The sequence below is a fragment of the Phoenix dactylifera genome, chromosome 12 (genome assembly GCF_051530095.1).
Source record: "Phoenix dactylifera cultivar Ajwa chromosome 12, Ajwa_hap1_PhDact_Kaust_v1.1, whole genome shotgun sequence".
NCBI lineage: Eukaryota > Viridiplantae > Streptophyta > Magnoliopsida > Arecales > Arecaceae > Phoenix > Phoenix dactylifera.
Window position 1 is genome coordinate 18,962,049 of NC_143201.1, and position 21,438 is coordinate 18,983,486.

Below are 21,438 nucleotides of genomic sequence, written 5' to 3' on the forward strand. Positions count from 1 at the left end.
TCTTCCTCCGAAAAGTCATAAAAACACTTTTTATAAGTAATATGAAACACCGGAAAATTAATGTTGATTTAGCGGGTACTCATATTCTATCAATCCTAACAGACATGAGGATATCAAGAGATGATGATACTTCTATTTTAGAAAAAGAGAAGGAGCAGGTCGAAGCTAGGTTTGTTAACTTTTCTTAAAAACAATCCTTTTTACTTTTCTTCTTATAGACATTCCTTTTAGATGATGTTACCAAGCACTTATTTTTTTGCAGAAAACTTTTTCTCATTGTAAAAGTCATAAAAGCACTTTTTTTTAAGCAATAATAAAACCCAGCAAATGTTGATTTAGTGGGTACTTTAAATTCTATTAATTGATGTAAGGATATAGTGAGATGGTGATGGGCTTTTTCTTTGAATTATTCTATTTCTAAACTTTGGTGGAGCTCCGATGGATGCATATAGTGCACTACATAGAATCTCTAGCTATCAGAGAAGGCGAAAGTTTTCACATGATTGATAGTGAAGAATTTTTAGTACAACAAGAGTGCAGCAGAGGTTCAGTCCAAAACAAAGTAGTTACCCAAATTTGCCGATTGGATCAAGTAGCATTAAGGTTCTATGAATTTGGATTAAGCTTGATATCATAAATCCGGTGCAATCTCAATATTATTGGTGTTGAGCTTGATCTCGAAAAAAACCAATTGGCCCAATTTCATTTGTGCTGAAATCCAAGCTTTAACCCAGTCCAAACTTGATGAACCATATGAATTTTCACGTGTTCATCAAGCTGTATCATAAGTATCCATTGTTGATATATATTAGGTTTTAGCTCATGCTATGCCCATGAGTGGAAGCACGGAGCACTCTAATCCCTCCATCTAATTAGAGATTGTTTAATAGAATAGCGAGTCGGATGGAATTTGATTTTGGCCAAATATATATGTATATTTGTGCTGAAATTGTTAATGAAAGACAAATTATTGTTGGTGAAAGATAGAACAGTTCAAGAGCTTTATAGTTATGTCAATGGCCGTATTCGAAATAATGAAAAATAGGAAACAGACTGAACAACCCTTGTCTCCGAGAAATGAGAATGACTTTATTTAGTTGATAAAGCTATGCACTTTGTGGGAACAAAATGCAGCATTACACATCCCTTATTGTAGTTACATGCATGCCATCAAACTCAAATGATATTTATTTCTTTTGAATCTTCAGTACTGCCAGCAACTCTCTCGAAGGCTGTTCAGTGTTCAGACCCTGCAAAACATTGGAACATTTGAGAAGAAACAATATATTAGATGTTTAAGTTAGCATGCAAGGCCATAAAAAATATCAGATCTGAATGGCATAAGCAGGCATGTTGCTTTTATCTAGCCACATAATTTGCAGATGGAATTCCACCTGGGGAATTGAGAGTACTGTTCTTGTCAAGTTCAGCTACTGTGCGATCTTCAGCCACTTGCTGCTTCTCCCTTTGAGATTGCTCAAAGGAATGACATGCAGCTTGAACTGTGCTTGCTCCATTTCTAGTCGTATAAGCTTTAGCAAGTTTATGTGATTGGAGCCATGCAGTAGTAGCTATTCTTTCATTAATACAACTTCGATTCATTTGCTGCCCACTTTTGGTGCATTCAACTACAGCAGGATGATGCATGGACTTACAGTGTATACTCGATATTGATCTTGCCAGCATTCAGATCAGCAATTGCAGCAAAGGCCTGTTCAGAGAGGTCCAGGGTGGCTTGGCAGCCAGGTGATGGGCAGCGATCGACAATGGTCACCGTGACGCTGGCGCCCGTGCATGGATGGGGTACCCCTTCGTTGGTCGGACCGGTGCACGTCACAGAGTACTGTCTCCCGCATGCTGCGCCGTTGTCATAGATGGGGTCGCTCGCTGCTGCAATCATGGTGCCCTTGTCTTCGTTGCCATAGCAAGCGGAGGCTGCCAATCACATATCAAAGCCATTTATTCAGCACTAAAGGTTGTTATATATTCGGCACATACATCTCAAGAGTTATAGACTTTATACAAGAAAAATAATATAGGCAGATATAGAATCAAAATAATAATTAATGAAAAATATTACTGACTGATACAAGTTGTAATGTGATCTCTATAATCACTCTAACAAAATTAAACCAATAAAAAAATAATATATATTGATACAAAATTACACTAATAAAAAAATATTATGAACGATGCAGGTTATTACGTGATTTCTAAAATTATGCTAACAAATTGCAAGCAAAATTAGCTTTTATATTTTTAACTCCTATTCATATATTGAAGGTTCTTAAGCCCCAGTTCTATTCCCAACTAAAGCTAATCGGCGCTAAGATAATTAAAGTCCATCCCGAGGACACACACACAAAAAAAAAAGAAGCTTGATAACACACTTATCAGATAAAGTCTGGTCTTTGATTGCACCCTATAAAGAAAGCAAAGAGAAGACTTCAGAAAATATTCTCTCAGAATGATGCAAAATTTGAATTTATTTTGTTTAGGGAGAAAGGTGCATGACTGGTGAAGCTATTAATGGTTGTTGTTTCGATTGCATATAAAACAGCCATTACAGCAGATAGCGATCAGAGAATATATGGTTGTTATTCAAGTGACCGTTATTACTACATGTCCTGTAATGGATTTCTTCCAAGACCGACTACTATAATGCCATATCCTAAACTCAGCTAAAAAAGTTGCGCCGGTTGCTAAGAAAATAAGAAAAAAGCTTCATGTACTCCATAAACTACCTCTTGCTGGATTTTGGTACTGAATAAACTACCTATCCCATGGGGCCATGTATGACGCATGCACAAAACCTAGTACTCGGAAAACAGCATGATGAGATGTTCACGGCGAAAAAAAAAGTAGTGATTGAGACTTAACGGGTGTAAACGGTGTAATAGGTGGCCGTTCCGGAAGTGGCAGCCACAAGGGATTGGAGGCCAAGAAACACGGCCACCACCAGAACAAAGCGTTTCTCCATTGCCATCTCCTTGGTCACCACCTCCAAATGCTATCTAGCGAGAAGAAGTTCTATGATGCCCCTGAGCCTGGAGGTATCTTGAGCTATTTATAGGGAAGAGAGTTGGAAAGGCGTGCATGAGTTGCCAGGTTAGGGGAAGAAAAATTCAGCCGCCGAGCACAAATTCCGTTCTACTGTGGTGCCAACTTTGAAAGTCTGATAGAACCTCCAGAGCAAGGAAATAATCGCGAGGCGTATGTCCATGCATGTATGTATGTATGTGTCTGCATCATGCGCATAGAAGAGGCAACCTTTCCATCAAGAAAAGACATTTTATTCCGAGGGGTCCAAGTTAGATAGTGATATCCAAGTTAAATATTAGTCTACCACATAGTAATTCGAAGAACAATAATTTTTCCATCAAGAAATTAAAGTCCATTTTATATTATTATGAGGGATCCAAATCAACTCAAAGGATGATATCTTGGTTAAATTTTAATCTGTAACAGTGATCTTTCCATTAAAAAAAGACTGATGTATCAATATGAGAGGCCCATGTTACGTGGCACAATGGAAAAGTAATAGCAGCAGACTGGAACAATGAAAATGACGTGGGAAGGTAGTGGATAGAGCCTTCCTTAAAGTCATGGAGACTACCATGACTATCATGGCGACATCATCTAGAATGGCTAAAGATATCTGGCCCCGATTCTGTTGTTACATCATTCAGAATTATCTTTATCTTTTGGGAGCCCCCATCTCTTGGTCATGCCAAGGTAAACTTCGACAGTAGCCTATCATGTGGTAGAGACAGAGGAGAAGTTGGTTTTGTGATCAGGAATCATACCTCTAGGTTGATTGCTGTTAGGAGGTGGCGCACCTTCGAGATGATAACCTTAGGAGTGGAGCTCAGGCAGCCGAGAGAGCTTCACTTCGTGAGACGGGTGTTGAGGGCTTGGAGCATCCTCCTTGAGGGAACTCGGCCATGGTAGTTGAGTGGATACGGTCCAAGGGACGGAGGGAAGATGGACACCCGCTACTATGAGATATTCGTCGGCTGGCGCATGAGTGTAGCGCCTTTCAGGCTGTGCATGTGTACTGAGAGGCAAACAGGGCTGCTGACTGAGTTGCCTTCTTTTCTGTTTAACACTCCGAAAAGATTCTCTAGACATGTTATATAACTGTTTCTCCACCCCTCATATGTCATCTTTTCTCTCTTGACTCTGTTGGGTGCCCTCATGTTAGATTAGTATGAGTAGCTGTTGTACCAAAAAAATATGATGTGAATTTTTTTTAATCGAAATCTTTCAATTTAATATTAATACTCAAAAGATTAGAACCCATGTTTTAAGACCGTTGGACTATTTACTCGGCTCAGGTGCAACCAATTAAATCTTATCTACTCTAATGATCAAATTATTGTCTTAAATAATGATCTATATTTTAAGTAGATTATGTTTTGTTTTATATCCAATATAGAACTATTCTTAAAACCTCAAAATTTTGAATTAAATATTTAATAATAAACCAACAAGTGAGGCTCTAAAGTCGGCCTCTATGGGAATTGAAGTAGATGTTTCTAATATAAGAATAATACTTTAGTTTTTTCTTAAAAAATATTTTTTTAAAATAAAAATTCTCTAACAATTGCCAAATAAAGAAATATTAGTATAGCTATTCTACCAATAATCAACTATTTTCAAGATGATCCAACCGCTCTTGTCTCAATTTATCAGCGCCCATCTATACTAAAATGTTTCAAAAATTCATGCTTGGTGATGATGTCTATGCTTTTTATTTTGTCTCCAAAAAAGAAAATTTGCTGAAGATAAGAGAGGGATTGGTTTAACTTATGGTCTTTGGACCAATCTTTAACACTAAAATCTTTTAGGACTCATCTAGTTAACGGGAAGACTTTTTTCTTGTTGAAATAATTTTTTCAGAAAGTTGATTCCTACAAATATGATGTCTGAAAAAATAATTTTGACATATTTGGTTAACTATGAGAAAGTAACTATTCTAGAGTGGCTTATATTTGGTTAAGCATCTACTTTTCTAAAAAAATTATATAAAATATATATTATTTTCTTAATAGAAAAAAGGGTCTTATTCATTAATTTGGATAGCTTAAAGATAGTTTTGGATAAAAAAGAAATTTCAATTCTCAATCGGTGGAAAAGTAGCTTTTTCATATTTCATATGGATTTTTTTTCATCAAATATAACAATCTTATTCTTATGAGAATGCTACTTTTTCACCGAATTAGGAGGGAAAATCAGCCACTAGCACATAATCCGTTCTGTTTTAATGCTAAGTTTGAAAGTCTGACAATATATAGAACCTCTAGAGCAATGAAATAATCGCAAGGCGTATGTCCATGCATGCATGTATGTATGTGTGTGTATAATGCGCATAGAAGAGGCAACTTTTCCATCAAAAAAAGACATTTTATTCCGAGGGGTCCAAGTTAGATAGTGATACCGAAGTAAAATATTAGTCTACCACATAGTAATTCCAAGAACAATAATTTTTCCATCAAGAAATTAAAGTCCATTTTATATCATTATGAGGGATCCAAATAAACTCAAAGGATGATATCTTGGTTAAATTTTAATCTATAACTGTGATCTTTCCATTAAAAAAAGACTGATGTATCATTGAGAGAGGCCCATGATACGTAGCACAATGGAAAAATGATAGGATCACATCGGAACAATGAACATGATCATGCCGAAAAAAAGTTTCTTAAAATTTTGGAAATTTCTCAATTTAATATTGCTACTCAAAAGATAAGATAACAATTTAAATCTTATCTGCTCTAAAGAACAAATTATTGTCTTAAATAATGATCTATATTTTAAGTAGATTATGTTTAGTTTTCTATCCAATACAGAACTATTCCTTAAACCTCAAAATTTTGAATTAAATATTTAATAATAAACCAACAAGTATGGCTCTAAAGTCTAACCTCTATAAGAATTGAAGTAATTGTTTCTAATATAAGAGTAATAATTTAGTTGGTCCTTAGAAAATATTTTTTTAACAAAAAACTCTCTGTCTGTTGCCACAAATAAAGAATTATTAGTATAGCTATTCTACCAATAATCAGGTGTTTCAAGGTGATCCAATCGTTCTTGTCTTAACTTATCAGTGCCCATCTTCACTAAAAAGTTTCAAAATTTCATGCTCGGGGATGATGTCTATGCCTTTATTTTTTTGTCTTCAAAAAAGAAAAATTGCTGAAGATAAGAAAGGGATTGGATTACCATATGGTCTCTACTATACCAATCTTTAACACTAAAATCTTATATCTTGTCTGGTTCGCAGAAAAAAAATTTCTCATTGAATTTTTTTAAAAAAATTCGATTCCTAAAAAAATAATTTTGGCATATTTAGTTGACTATGAAAAATGAGCTATTATAAAGTGTCTTATATTTAGTTAAGCACGTTCTTTTCTAGAAAAATTGTAAGATATACCTATTATACTTTTAATAAATAAAAGAATCTTATTCATAGATTTTGATAGCTTATAAAGATAGTTTTGAAAAAAATACAGAATCTTCATTTTCAATTAGTGAAAAAATAGTTTGTTTATGTTCCTCGTGAATTATTTTTTTTATTAAAATATAAAAAAGATTTTTTTTTTTTTTTTTTTTTTTTTGCTGCAAATGGAACGAGTCTTTTGGAGCATTCAAAGATGTTTGGCATACGGAATGCAGCAGCCCCCTTTTGGACCAATCTATGAGCCCTATATCTTTTAGGGCGTTCAAAGGCGGCGCCCCGCTGTCTCGGCTATCTCGCCTTGAACCATGCCGCCATCCAAGCAAGTCATGCCATTGCCCGGAACTGAGTACAACGAGTCCCACGTGGCATGGTAAGACTGGTTGGCCTCCATTCCACATGACATCACTTTCCCTATGTCGGGCGCTTGCATCCGATGCATATCGGAAGAGGAGGACGTCAAGAATTCCACATGACTTTTGCGAGAGATAAGGCTGGCATGACATTGCAAACGTGACATCCTCATTAATTGAGTAACTTTCAAAGTCTTGGACTTCTAGCAACTTCAGGAAAATAGAGCCAAGGCGCAGTAGAAGGCAAGCTATTTTCACATTTGTGGAAGGCAGCTTCTAAATAGGATCCTCTGGTTGTTCTTATATAGAATAGTATATTTCTTTTGATGAGCTAAGATCACAACATTTCTTATGCTATATCTCAATGATTTAAAAATATCTTTGAATATCTACATATAACTGGTATATTGATATATCAATTTTTTTAATTAATCTGAGGGATATTTTTATCTCAAAATTTCAGCCCATAATTATTGTTCTGGGACAATCTTGGATGCTTAACTTTAAGGACGAATTCTCCATGAGTGGCTTAGGTGGTGATTTGAGGAATTTGATTGATTTAGGATTGTTATCATGTAGGATTATCATTTTGCAACCAAATATAATGATCTTGTCACATCCATCCATATCATTCTAAATCTGAGGACAACCGCTCATACGAAACACCTCTTAAAAGGAAAGAACGAAAAACCAAAATATGAATCCCTACAAAAAAAAAAAAAAAACATGTATGACTTGATGACTCAAATTCAACTCATGAACATACTATCAATTAATAATGTTGAAAATATAAAATATTAATAAAATATAATGTTAAAAATATTTTAAATTGAGCATATAATTTATTTTTAAAATATATAAAAAATTAATAATGTTAAAAATAAAAATAAAATGGTAAAGACCTAGATTATAATTTTGATTTTGTCATAAAAATTCAAACATCAATAATTTATGAATTTCTTTTAGCCTTGCGCACCAAATCAAGTACTTAAACGATCGAGCATAGTTTCTAACTGAGGAAACTCACCAGTGATCTTCAACTTAGGAAACTTTTAATTTATTATAAGTTACTAAATCTTTTGCATGAATAGTGATATTTTGTATATATAGCTTAATGTTTGTCAATTTTATAAATATTCGAGTAATGAGTATGACCACCTAATTATATGTTTCTAGAACTTGAGGACATGCAGGGAATAACTCAGGCAAAAATAGTATTAAATTATAATATATCTAAATTGTAGAAGGCAATGTCACAAGATAATTAGATTTTTATTTGTTTGTAGTCTTGTTATGCCTCCTACGGCCTGTTTGGATAATTCCATGCAATCCAACACGATTCACAAGAGCACAGACCAAGCATGGCCCTTTTACAGTATTTAGGCCAGCCCAAATTCTATAGAGACAAAAAAAAAAAGGCCTCATCAGTTTCTTTTTTCTTTTTCTTTTCTTTTTTTTTGTGTAGTAAAATCGGCTACCCATCTCATATAGCTCGAATGTGAGTACAGCTCTCCAAATCACAGAAAAATAGAAAGTACAACTGTGGAGAGACGTCTAATGCAGACGTCCAAAGCAAACCACCGGAATGCCGGGCGATAAAGGAGGCGACTCAGTCTGCTGCCTGGTTTTTTTTCTTTTCACCTTACATGAATGGACTGGAAGACGTCCAATTAACATGGGCTGAGCCAGGCCTCTTCAAACTATTAGACATAATCTGTGCACATAATTTAGAAGACATGTGCTGGATGGGCCAGGCCCAACTCCTGCAGAAATATTCAAACAGTTCTTATATTATCTACTTTTACAAATATCATAATTAAATTTTTTTTATATGTTCTCTAATTTTTTTATTTTTATAAATCTTTTATTATTATATTTTATCTACATATTTCCAATTTGATTTTAAATTTTTATATATTTATTCTCATAAAAATAGTGGTTAGAGCATGTGGCTCAAAGCACAAATCCACGAACAAGTTTCCTGACCATGTTATCATATTATCCTGAATATCTAAAACCCTTCCCTCTGCAAGGGCATGCAAATTTGGGTTTCTTGTAAAGTCAAAAATTAGGTATGATATTCTAAAAGTAAATTTAAATGATGTAGTTACAAAATTTTAAAAGGACAAATAAAAGCACCATGCTCCAAGATGCAAAACCATGCAGAAAGCTGACCCAAAAATAATTTCGAGTTTGCTCAAACTGTTCATATTTCTACTAAACAATAATTAATCTACCAAATTTTGAACTTATTTGGTATTTCCCTGATCCAAAAATAAAATACCACTCCTTCTACCTTCTAACAAATGTGGATTATGAGACATTAAAATTCAATCTGAGTTACGAAAAAAATTATATTATTATTAATTAGATATTATAATAAGATTAAAATTATCTTAATTGAATTCTTACTATACTTTACTATAGTATTTGAGTATCCAACCCTGCACAAATATAATTCAGACGCATTTATGATATACATAATCTAGCGACAATAGATGCATCCAAATCCTTATATTCATCCTCGCTAAGAAATAGAACCTTTCATGCAACCTCCATTATTCTTTATTTTATATATATATTTGGATGAACATGATTGCTCTCTGGAAATAAACAGACCCCCAACCAATATGCTTGCAAGACAAATCCAAGCAAACCCAAAAACCTAGAAGTGGATTCTAATCAATTTTGGCATGATATATAATAAACCAAAATCTCCTACATAACAGAGAGTTTGTTTGTTTGTTTTTTTTTTTTTTTTTTTTTTTTTGACAAGCACTAGTACAATCAAGCCCTTCCTCTAGCGCTTGGGTGCAAGTTGGGCTTATATACTTTTTAAGTTGAGGCAGGTTAAAAGGTGAAATAGATCATCATATATTAATTAGAATGAAAAGGGCCCAAAATAAAGACAAGAAGAAAACCACGAAAGAAAATAAAGATGAATTAAAAAAAAGAATGAAATAAATCAATAATTCAAACATTTCATTCTCTGGTCTATTTTTTTTATTACAAGCTTCAAATAAATTCAATTATGTTAAAGTAATTTTATAACTATCATCATTTATGCATTTTCAGATGAATATATATATTTAATATTGTCTAATTGAGACAAGGGAAAAAATTAGAGCACAATCAAATTAGAAATTAAGGAGCAAATTATGTAAAAATAATTTTGCATCTTGACATAGCAGAAACATTGATTTTTCTAGTGGTATAAGCTTAACCTTATCAAAGAAAAACAAAGGCTAAAATTAAAATCATCATTACCTGGCAAAAACATTTAATCAGAATTGAAATTAATTACTTTAAATCCTCTAATTATGTTTGTAAAGAGACTTTTTTTTTATTTTTTTGATAAGTGAAAGAAAAGTATATACTTGCCTCCTCTACGAGGGCGAAATCTAACGGACCACCGACACTCCGTATCCATAGCTTCCGCCAGGTGTCAGTTTCACATTCGCGCGTCTTCGATGCACGAAATCTAACAGCTTTAACCCTCCGGTTAATCCGCGTAAAACTTTCTACGCGCAATACCCCACACCCTTCCTCCCCCCCAGTCTCCAGCTGTTAGAAATCCCGCGACTCCCCTCCCGCCTCCCGATCTCCCCCCCCCCCCTTTTCCCCTCCGTTCCCTCCGCTTCGAAGGGAGAAAAAGGAAGCGAACAAATGGGCTCGCTTACCTCCCCTCGGCCCTCTGCCGGTGCCGGTGCCGGCGTCGGCGCCGCCGAGGCCCCCAAGGCGGCCAGCCGGCCGGTCATCGACCCCGGCGAGCTTGGCCGCCTCTTCGTGTCCCAGCGCGGCCACCTTGATCACTTCTTCGACCACCTGGACCTCTCCCGGGCGGCTGCCTTCGCCCAGGCCCTCCTCGACGCCCCCGGCGCCGTCTTCTTCTCCGGTGTCGGCAAGTCCGGCATCGTCGCCCACAAGCTCTCCCAGACCCTCGCCTCCCTCGGCTTCGCCCGCTCCGCCTTCCTTGCCCCCGTCGACGCCCTCCACGGCGACATCGGCGCCCTCTTCCCTGGCGACCTCCTTGTCCTCCTTTCCAAGTCCGGCTCCTCCGAGGAGCTCCTAGGCCTCGTCCCCTGCGCCCGCGCGAAAGGGGCGTACCTCATCGCCGTCACCTCCGTCGAGGGCAACCCTCTCGCCGCCCTCTGCGACATGAACGTCCATCTCCCCCTCCAGCGGGAACTCTGCCCCTTCAACCTCGCGCCCGTCACCTCTACCACCATTCAGATGGTCTTCGGCGACACCGTCATCGCTGCCCTCATGGCTGCTAAGGAGCTTACACGTGAGCAGTACGCCGCCAACCACCCCGCCGGCAAGATCGGGAAAAGCCTCATCTTTAAGGTCAGTTATTCGATCCGATCTCGAGATCTCGGTCCCCCTTTCGTTCTTGCCTGATTAATGTGGCATTTTTCTTATAAATTTTGGTGGATTCGACCCATTGGGGCTAAAAAAAGGTTTGATTTTGACTCATCAATTCGACATGGTGCGTTTTATCTTTTTCTTTTCAGAAAAAAGATATTTAAATGTAATTTGATTTCAAGATCTAGATTGCTTTGCTTATTCCTGATTTCTTATGTATTAATTAGATCTTTAAGATTACAATGTAGGTTCTGAATGTGGGATATTCCTGGAGATTATCTCGTAAATTTTGTATCTTTAGGTTATTTTGCTTATATCTTGGAATAAAAATTGAATTTTGATGCTGAGATCTGGGTCTGCTTGCTAGGTATTATTTCTTATTAAAGCTATGGAATGAGGAATTTGCGAGGCTTTTACTGCTAGGTCATTGTCTTGATTATTTTTGACGGTGTATCTTATTTATTGTTTAGTACAAATTTGAATGCCTTTCTTTGCTTTCTTCTTTTCCTCTGGCATTCTTTGGTGTTAATTCAAATTTTGAACGGGGAATATCTGTGAATCTGACAAATGTGACGTCAGAGTCGCCATTCAAATCAATCTAAAACAATGCACAGTGAATCTAAATGTACATTTTCCTTGGTGGTTGTTCTCACATGGCATATAGTTTTTAGTGACATATAAACAATGAACTAGCATTGTCGTTTGCTGATTAATTACTAATTTTTCATCCATTAATGAAAATTCTGCTAGGGATTTAGGCTCATCTAATATCGTTTGTTTCTGCTCTATGTTAATAATTTTATCATTGGTATGCTTTAAATGAATGAAATAATTGGAAATATATACAAGTATACTTGCAGTCAATATGAATTTGCTTTGAAAATGCATGGCATGATGGTGATTACAATTCTCAGTGATGCATCATGTAGCAACAATAACAAACTCTCATTATAGAGGTTCAATGTTTTTCCTTTCTCTAGAGTTACGCTTTCTAGAGCTCTACGATTCAATGATCCAATACAATGATTCAATATTCCTTTGCAGGTGAAAGACGTCATGAAGAAGCAGGAGGAGCTTCCTATCTGCAAGGAGGGAGACATGATAATGGATCAGCTCACAGAGCTGACGAGTAAAGGATGTGGATGTCTGCTTGTTGTTGATGATAAATACCTTCTGATTGGAACCTTTACGGATGGCGACCTGCGACGGACACTCAAGGCCAATGGTGCAGCCATCTTCAATCTCACGGTTGGTCAGATGTGCAACCGGTAGGCACTTTTTCTTGCAATCAATGAAAAGTAGGAAAATCTCCAAATTTTTCCTTACAAGGTATAGGAGTCTAGATCCTTTTATTGTTATTTTCTATCAGCTTGTCTTTTTATAACCTACCATGTTTTTAGCAGGCTTGTAATACTTTTTGCTTTTCTGTATGTTTTAGTAGTAAATGTCATCTTCTTTTCCATAAATTGGAGGGTGGAACCATGCTGCTTCTAATTTCTTTGATTATAAGCAAGATGGCAACATTAGAAGAAACTAACAACTTGAACCTTTCCAGGAATATATGAAAACAAAATCGGCACAAGCAGCCAAATGAGTCAAGTGCATACTTAGAAGCCACTCTTAATTGCAACACATGAATATGTCAAGAGGTTACAAAAACTATATTCTCTGCCATAGTTCGGCTCTGAACAGCCTTTTTCTTTTCCAAAAATTTGATCAAGTGCATTTTCCAAACCACAATAAAGCTAGTCCAAATAGGTAGCATTTTCTTGGTAGCTCTAAGATGAACTCTCAGATTGTGATTCCATCCTTAGAAGCCTTTCCATTGTTCTCGCTGTCACATGTTCTAGCATGAGTTTGAGTCTTATATGTGGAAAAAGAATAAATGAAACTAATAGCCATCGTTCAGTTAATGTAGGGTTGAATTCTTATTTGCTATTTGAAAAGGTACAATCTATGTCATGTCAAATGATTTCTCATATTTGTCATCATGATGTCTTAGTTCTTCCCTGTCTCACATATCTAAGCCACTCACTGTACAAGGAACCCATTATTTTGATAACATGTACCTGGCCATCTGACTTCTTCGTCCGTGACATTATTATTCTCCTTCCATGACTCTTATCCTCCACTAAATGCATGAACTTGAAACTGCTAGGGAGTTCAAAGAAATCTAACAGTTGAAGATAGAAGGAATTATAGCTTCTCCCCACTTGCTGTGGCTTAGGAAAAAAACAGAATGAAATTATAGAGGCAATATGATATGAATATTAGTAAATTTCTGAGATGAATCTTGCTTGCTCATTAAAAAAAGGGACGACAAAATTTAAAGGTGTATGATTCATCAACATAAAATTGATATTTGTATTGTCCAATGCAAGGTTCGCCAAACTGGTATGAAGACTCGTGCCGGTCGGCTACCAATTTGGTACGTGGTAAACCGGGTGTTTTACCCCAGTTTAATGAGATGAATCTTGCTTGCTCATTAAAAAAAGGGACGACAAAATTTCAAGGTGGTAGACCATAATTCAAACCTTTTAAAGTGGTAGTGGGGGGAGGGGGGGGGGGGGGGGTGGAGGAGGTTCAAACCAGTGCAAACCGAGCGGTTCACACCGGTTCAGGGCTGTTTGGGGGGAGGCAATTCGAAATTTAGAGCCGAACCAACCCGGTTCTCCACCGATTTGGTTTGGCACGTGGTGAACTAGGCGGTTTGGTCTGGTTCGGTATATCTTGGTCCGATGTTTTTCAATTTGAAAGGAAATAGAGAAGTGCATTTTGAACATAAAATGTCTTATTGTTTTTGTAATCAGCAACAAATAATTTATTTTAAAATTGATCAACTGAATAAGCTCACATATAGGAGTCTGACCTTGAGCATCATGTTTGAGAGTGTTCCATCTCATCCTTGAGACTCACATGAAATTTATCATTGAATATGTGAATTTGTTTGTCTCTACAGGTATTATGCCAATTTAAAGAAATATCAGTTGTAAATTCTGTGGTAGGGCATTGCTAATTGTGAGGTTGTTTGACTTTGTGGAAGCATGAAATTCTTATGGGGCAGCAACGCAGCTGATAATGCCAATCTAGCTGCTGGCATGCACCCGCATGAGTGCAGGCTTTGCAAGAAATTGTTGCTAATGATTTGGCCTATTTCTTAGCTGGAAATATTTATGATGTAGATTAACTTGTTTTGCTAGTGGGGAAGTAATCCATTGTTCTCCTGCCTTGTGAAAATACTGATGCTATTGGAACATCATGCCAACTTCTGTATCAAGCACTCCTCTGTTTTTCCAGATGTTATCAAAATAATATGTGAAATAGGAAGTAATTAGGGTTATTAGCTGCTTGGGAAAGCTGTTTTCTTTAGGTTCAATTGTAATAATTTTAGCTGAATTAATAATCCAGAGCTGGGTCTTATAACAAAATAGCTGCACTTTTGATTTCTGATATATATATATTTATTGTCCGCCAGAAACCCAAGAACAATCAGACCGGATGCAATGGCGGTGGAAGCAATGCAGAAAATGGAGTCACCCCCATCTGCTGTACAATTCTTGCCAGTTGTTGATGATCAGAATATTGTGATTGGGATCATCACCTTGCACGGACTGGTTTCAGCAGGCTTGTGAACTTTATTCAGTTTATTTTCATGTATTCTTTGTACTGCAATTTTTTGTATCTGACTCAATCTAGGATCTGGATGTTAATGCATTTCTGTAAGTTCAATTCTATGCCCCAATATGGTGAGCCCTGCATATGACAGTCCTGCATTATTTTTGTATTGGTTTTTACTTGAGGTTTGTGGGGTATTTTTTCCTTATCCGCTGCGTTATTTGTAAGCAAAGGATGTTAGTTACTCTTTATGAATGATTTGTATTGGTAATGTACTTGTTTTAACATATGGAAAATATCATTCTATATTCAATGAGAGGAATCAAAAAAATCCTACAGGTATGTTGGTAATGATGATGCATTCTTTATGCCTTGTGCCTTGATAAATAAGCACCTTAGATTTATGAGTTTAAAATGGACTCTACAGTAGATGACAATTATGCAAACTTCCTGTAGAAGAGCAAAATTATTTCAAATTTAGAACTGGAAGACCTGGGTGAAATAATAAGGTGTGAGAGGCAGTAGTAGAGGTGTGGAGAGGTCCTCAAGTCTGATGACTAGGACAAAATAAACATAGTTACCAGCAGAGTAGATCATTTCATTATTCCTCCCTTTTTGGATGATTATTGTGCTCTTGAAGGTGCTTTGGCTCTATGCCTCCCCTATTCTAGAGCCTTTTCCCATCTGCCTCCCATCCTTCACCACTCCTCTTGATGTCTCTCCCATCCATCCCAACCCCCTCTTATGTTCATGCAATGAGTCCAAATTCAGTGGATCAAGTATCAGATTGATACACCGCTAAAAATGAGTGCTCAAGATATTACAGCATTGCAGAATTAGAGCCTTCTTAAGACAGCATCCAATGTCTTCCAACAATGAGAAAAGAAAAGGAACAGTAACATAGAGGAACATAACCTTCCAAGGCAAACCTGTAATTTGGCAATTCCATGAATCATGAGGCATTGGAGATGATAGGTTGGGTAAGACCAAAAGCTCAATCTTGCTCGAATATATCATGCTCTCATTTCGCTTCTCTTTGGATGCTGCAACAACCTAGAAAATAATGAATTGGGAACAATGACAAGGGGAAACCCTATCAAGGGAGCTCAACTCCTCCCATCTCATGTAGTTTGTCGCAGGAAACATACCTAGCTTCTCCCCGACATAAAAACAAGATCCTAGAATCCACTTTCCTGAACCATGTTACCTTCATTGTATAAGAGGAAAATAGAATCATCTCATTTACAAAGGTCACTAATGACCCAATTCACCATTCATCTATGAGCTACAGTCCTTTTCCATTACATTAACTTCAGTTAGATATCAGAACATGATATCTTGCAGGTTAAGCTTTTATATCATGAACATTCCTGAAAAAAAACAGAAATAAAGATAAGTGTATTATGAACTTGTAAGTTTGTTAGAGATAGATCAATCAAAGTCATCAGTTCTATTGGACTAGTAACAATTTCACACTAAGGATGGTTTTCAAAGAATGCTTCACCAATCTCATTGGATCCATGAATGAACATATCTGCAGCAGCTTGCAGGTAGATTGGGAGGTTTTATATGGAGCGGATTCAGTCGACTTATCAGCACTTTTGGATGCTCATGAAAGAGGATATATGTAGATTGTTTGACAGCATGTATGCTGAAACCACAGACATCAGCAAGCCAAACTATGCTTTCATTGCATTGATCCCAAAAAAACAAGTTAGCACTTCAGTCCAGGATTACAGACCGATAAGTTTAATCAATGGAGCGATCAAAATCTTCACAAAGACATGATTAGCAATAAGGCTCTCTAAGTACATGCATGCACTTGATTTCAGACTCGCAAGCGGCTTTTATTAAAGGGTGACAATTTCACAATTGTCATTCATTTGTGATGGAAATTATTGCAAACTGCAAGAGGTTCAAGCAAAAAGCTCTTCTCTGTAAACTAGATTTTGAAAAAGCCTTTGACCATATCGACTGAGGTTTCGGCCCTGTTTGGGGGAGCTTCTGGTCCAAAAGTACTTTTAGATGAAAAACTGTGTTTGGTAAATTTTTCAAAAAGCTGTTTTAGCTTTTGCGGGAAGCTGGAAACAGCTTTTTGGAGGAAGCTCCAATTTGGAGCTTTTGGGAGGAAGTTGTTTCAACTTTTTAAAGCTGTATTTTTGACAAAAATGCCCATATTAAAATAACATAATTACACAGTTTGTCCCTTTATAAACCTAAAAATTTGTTGGAGCCAAAAATCCTAATCGTCAGACTCCCTTCCGTAAGAAAAGGTATTTTTCTTTTCAATTTTTGTATGCATCTCTTGAACCACATTTTAGAAGAAAAAAATTTTAATTCTTTTCCATACCTTCCAAAATCAATCTATTATTTTTTTATTATTATCAACCTCGCGGCCCACGCTGAGGTCCTCCTCGAGCGTGGACCACGAAGAAGAGCCCCTGGACCGCGGAAAATTATTTTATAAGAAATTATGAAAAATTATTATGGAAAATTATTTTATACTAATAATTATAATATTTTATACCTTTATTTTTGTATTATACTATAAATATAATATCATATTATATTATATCATAATACATTAATATGTTATGTTAAATAATTTAATATTATGTTATATTATGGAAAATTAATTTATACTAATAATTATAATATTTTATACCTTTATTTTTGTATTATACTATAAATATAATATCATATTATATTATATCATAATACATTAATATGTTATGTTAAATAATTTAATATTATGTTATATTATGAAAAATTAATTTATACTAATAATTATAATATTTTATACATTTATTATTGTATTATACTATAAATATTATATTATATTACATTACATTATAATACATTAATATGTTATTTTAAATAATTTAATATTATGTTATATTATGGAAAATTAATTTATAATAATAATTATAATATTTTATACCTTTATTATTGTATTATACTATAAATATGGTATTATATTACATTACATTATAATACATTAATATGTTATTTTAAATAATTTAATATTATGTTATATTATGAGAAATTAATTTATACTAATAATTATAATATTTTATACTTTTATTATTATATTATACTAGAAATATAATATATATTACATTATATCATAATACATTAATATGTTATGTTAAATAATTTAATATTATGTTATATTACCAAATATTAATTTACTCTAATAATTTAATATTAATGCTATATTAACATAATATTATTTTATATTACAATAATATTATACTATATCGTATATTTATATATTAATTTATGTTATGTTTTATTATGTTCTGTTGTATAATACTATGCAATGTCCTTTATGGTAATTTTGTCATACAAAAGTACTTTCTCAGTTTGTTTACCAAACACAAAACAAAGTACCACAACACTTTACGAATGTAGTTACCAAACAGCAAACAGCTTTTTATAACAGCTCTACTTCCGACAGCTCTACTTCCAACAGCTCTACTTTCAATAGCTCTACTGCCAACAGCTTCTCCAAACAGGGCCTTCCTCATTGCACTATTAAGACCAAGAGGATTCGGAGAAAAGTGGTGCAACTGGATCTTATTGGTGCTCTTCTCTTAGTGATGCTCCAAGAGAAGTTGGAGGTCTGGAGGGTGCTGAATCTCCGAATGTTTAACAAGTGTTTCCCAATGAAAGCATGGTGGAGACTATTCGAGGAACAAAAAGACTATTATGCAAACAAGCCCCCGAGCCAAAACAATTTGCAGTGGAAATAGATGAGGATCGGGCAGTTTGGAGAAGTGTTCTGAAGGTCAGCAGCATCTTCTTTCTAAAGCTCGAGATTCATAGTTGGAAGCAGTAACCAAATTTCATTCAAGCACGACCGATGGGCCGGACATCAACCACTGCAAAGAGCTCCATTCAGGTGCCTTCCTCCTAGCTCATAATCCACACATAACTGATGACGCTTACCAATGCTGTCAACTTATCACATTCCAAGGATTCGATTCAATGGAGATGGAACAAAAGCCAATTGGTCTCTATCAGGAGTAGCTCCAAGTTTCTTAGTCACGGAGATGTCATATTCAGTGTTTGCGAAAGTTATTTGGAAGATCCCAATACCTGAAAAAAGTTGAGAGCTTTAACTGATTGACCTTCCAAAACAAAATTCTTACTGCAGAGAATCTAAGGAAGAAGAAATTTCCAGGCCCACCAGCTTGCCCTCCGTGCAGCGAGGAAGAGAAGACAACGGATCAGCTACTGCTGAAATGCAGGTTCTCAGGATCCATATGGCAGCAGCTCTCCCAGGCCAAAGATCCACCTCAACCTCCAGATTCACTAGAGGAATTGTGGACATATAAAACTCTCCCCACAAATATACAGGACGACTTATCACGATATCATAAATTTGCAGCGTAACAATCTTAAATAATATTAAGCAACTTTATTTCAATAACTAACTCAAAATTTAAATGCCTCACAATTTTAACATTATTCTAAGGTAATACACTAATTTAAATAAATTCTAATATAAGATAATTTGTGCTAAAGTTCTGCTAGTTACTCTCCCATATTAAGCACCGGCCGGACTAGTTTTTTGAATATGTAAAAAATAAAAAAATCATATAATGAGCTAAATAGCCCAGTAAGTAATGAATATCTTAACTAGATAATTTATGTAATCATATAAAATTTAAATACAAATTACAATAAATTAGTATAAAGACTTAATCAATTTCATTTCAAAACACAAACCTATTTAAATCCATATCTTTTAAATATTCGTATACGTAATTATAAATCAGACTCGAAACAAATCACATTCAACTCAACAGCTTTAAACTATGGCAACACTTATATCTTGAAGTTAGGCCAAAATAGAACCACACTTATATCTCGTAGAGCGAGCCAAGATACCATACTTATACCCTGTAGTGTGGGTCAGAATACCATATTTATACTATGTGGTAGGGCTAAAAATAGAATCAATAAGTTCAATAATAATCAAAGTGCCAATGCATAACCCCCAATTGGCAGGTCCAAAATATAGTCAGATTGAGAGTTCAAATCTAATACATATCAAAGTTCTTTTTTATTAGAAACACCATCTCATAAAATTCATAAATCACGTATAAATTGATTAATATTTTTTAATATAAAAATAAATATTATATAAATAAAAAAATTTAGAAAAGATAGATCATTATTTATCTTGCACGAACAACGAACAGACGATACAACTAATCCTGAAATTCTCCTTTAGAATCTAATATCCAAAATTAAATTATTATTTTATTAAAAATTAATCATAATTAATTTAAGAATAAAAAATCTAAGTCATGATATCCTCATAGGGTTGTCTAAGGAAAAGTGCCCGACATCCCGGTCGATTCAATCAAGATGATTTCATTGAATCATATTCGGACTAGGACATAGATAGTTAAATAGAGATCACGGGTAATTAAATCTTATAGTGCTTGGCGAGGACTATGGTGGGGGCTAGCACGCTATTCGACGACCCTTCACCTAGAGTGATCTAGAAATTACTAAGAGTTGTACTTACGAGATCCAATCAATCTAGAGAGAGAAAGTTCTTATGGAGAGAATTTTGTAGAGAGAGAAATAAGAGGGAGAATAAGAGTGAGAAAGTGGGGAAGAGAGAGAAAATACAGCAGTAGATAAGAAAGAGAAGCGGAACTCTCTCTTTCTGAGAAAATACAGCAGTAGATAAGAAAGAGAAGCTGAACTCTCTCTTTCTCTCTCCATTTTTTGCCTCTTCTTCTTTGGCGAAATAGGGGGACTTCTCCCCTAGATTAGCATCGGAACCACAGTGTCGGAGGTTGTGGTGGTGTCTGCTGGGCGGAGGACCGACAGCCGAGCCACCATGAATGGCGGCTGCTGGAAGTAGATGGCCAGTGGCGGAAAAATCAACTAAAAATGACCAAAACAGATTTCGGTCCAAATCGAAGAAAGATGGCTTCTCGGCAGCCAAAACTCCGACCATGGTCAGCAACCATCACAGGGGCATCGAAGGAAGACATCAGCGACAATTACTGGTGGCTAAGATAGTCGGGAAAAGGAAGAAAAAGAGGCGATATATGAAAATAGAGAAAACAAAGCATTGTCGTTCCTAGTCAAAATCCGGCGATTATCGGCTGGAATTGAGCTCCCCAGAGGTCACAAAAGAGGAAGAGAAGAGTTAACCAAAGATTATCGAATTCTTACCGAGCTTCCAGCGATGATTTGCAGTGGCAACGACGTCAGAAGTGGTCAGTAATCAAAAAGAAAAATCTAAGAAATCCGGCGACAGCTTCAATCGGAGATCTAAGCTCTCTAGTGGGGATGGAAGAGGGACCGGGAGGGCCTCTAAATAGGCTCTACCGCGACTGGATTCCAACATGGAGTTGGATTCCGTCTAATGATCTCGAGGGAGGAAGAAGAGTCCGATCGGGAGTCTCTTCCCTCTAGGCATGTGCACATCACATGCCGATTTTTTTGTGATAAAAAATGGCTGGTCTGGTCAAGTGGATCGAGCCCAACTTACAAGGTCTTATAATGGCGAGACAAGCTTTCGGAATATTCTTGTCACAACCTAGAACTTTATTCGAAAAGGCTAGCTGGAAGATATTTTTTTTGGATTTCTTAGTCATGTATAAGTACCTAAAA

The 21,438-nt window shown here is 35.9% G+C and overlaps 2 protein-coding genes across 3 annotated transcripts; one reads left to right on the forward strand and one right to left on the reverse strand.

The window, feature by feature from the left end:
- Nucleotides 1-1,064: 1,064 nt before the first annotated feature.
- On the reverse strand, nucleotides 1,065-3,044 carry LOC103700290 (putative EG45-like domain containing protein 1). The gene is made up of 3 exons (XM_088708795.2): nucleotides 2,881-3,044; nucleotides 1,656-1,935; nucleotides 1,065-1,250 (listed from the first exon to the last, which is right to left on the reverse strand). The coding sequence occupies exons 1-3, from the start codon at nucleotides 2,984-2,986 to the stop codon at nucleotides 1,244-1,246; spliced, it is 393 nt and encodes a 130-aa protein (XP_088564921.1). The 5' UTR covers nucleotides 2,987-3,044; the 3' UTR covers nucleotides 1,065-1,243.
- A 7,298-nt stretch (nucleotides 3,045-10,342) lies between these two features.
- On the forward strand, nucleotides 10,343-15,104 carry LOC103700297 (putative arabinose 5-phosphate isomerase). Of its 2 annotated transcripts, none has more exons than XR_602956.6 (3): nucleotides 10,343-11,160; nucleotides 12,223-12,507; nucleotides 14,654-15,104. XR_602956.6 is itself a non-coding variant. In XM_008782246.6 (3 exons), exons 1-3 carry the CDS (start codon nucleotides 10,480-10,482, stop codon nucleotides 14,808-14,810), a joined length of 1,062 nt encoding a protein of 353 aa, XP_008780468.2. In that variant the 5' UTR covers nucleotides 10,422-10,479; the 3' UTR covers nucleotides 14,811-14,958. The 2 variants fall into 2 exon arrangements, 1 of the variants encoding a protein (XP_008780468.2); XM_008782246.6 differs by having other exon boundaries at nucleotides 10,422-11,160; nucleotides 12,223-12,446; nucleotides 14,654-14,958.
- The last annotated feature ends 6,334 nt before the right edge of the window (nucleotides 15,105-21,438 follow it).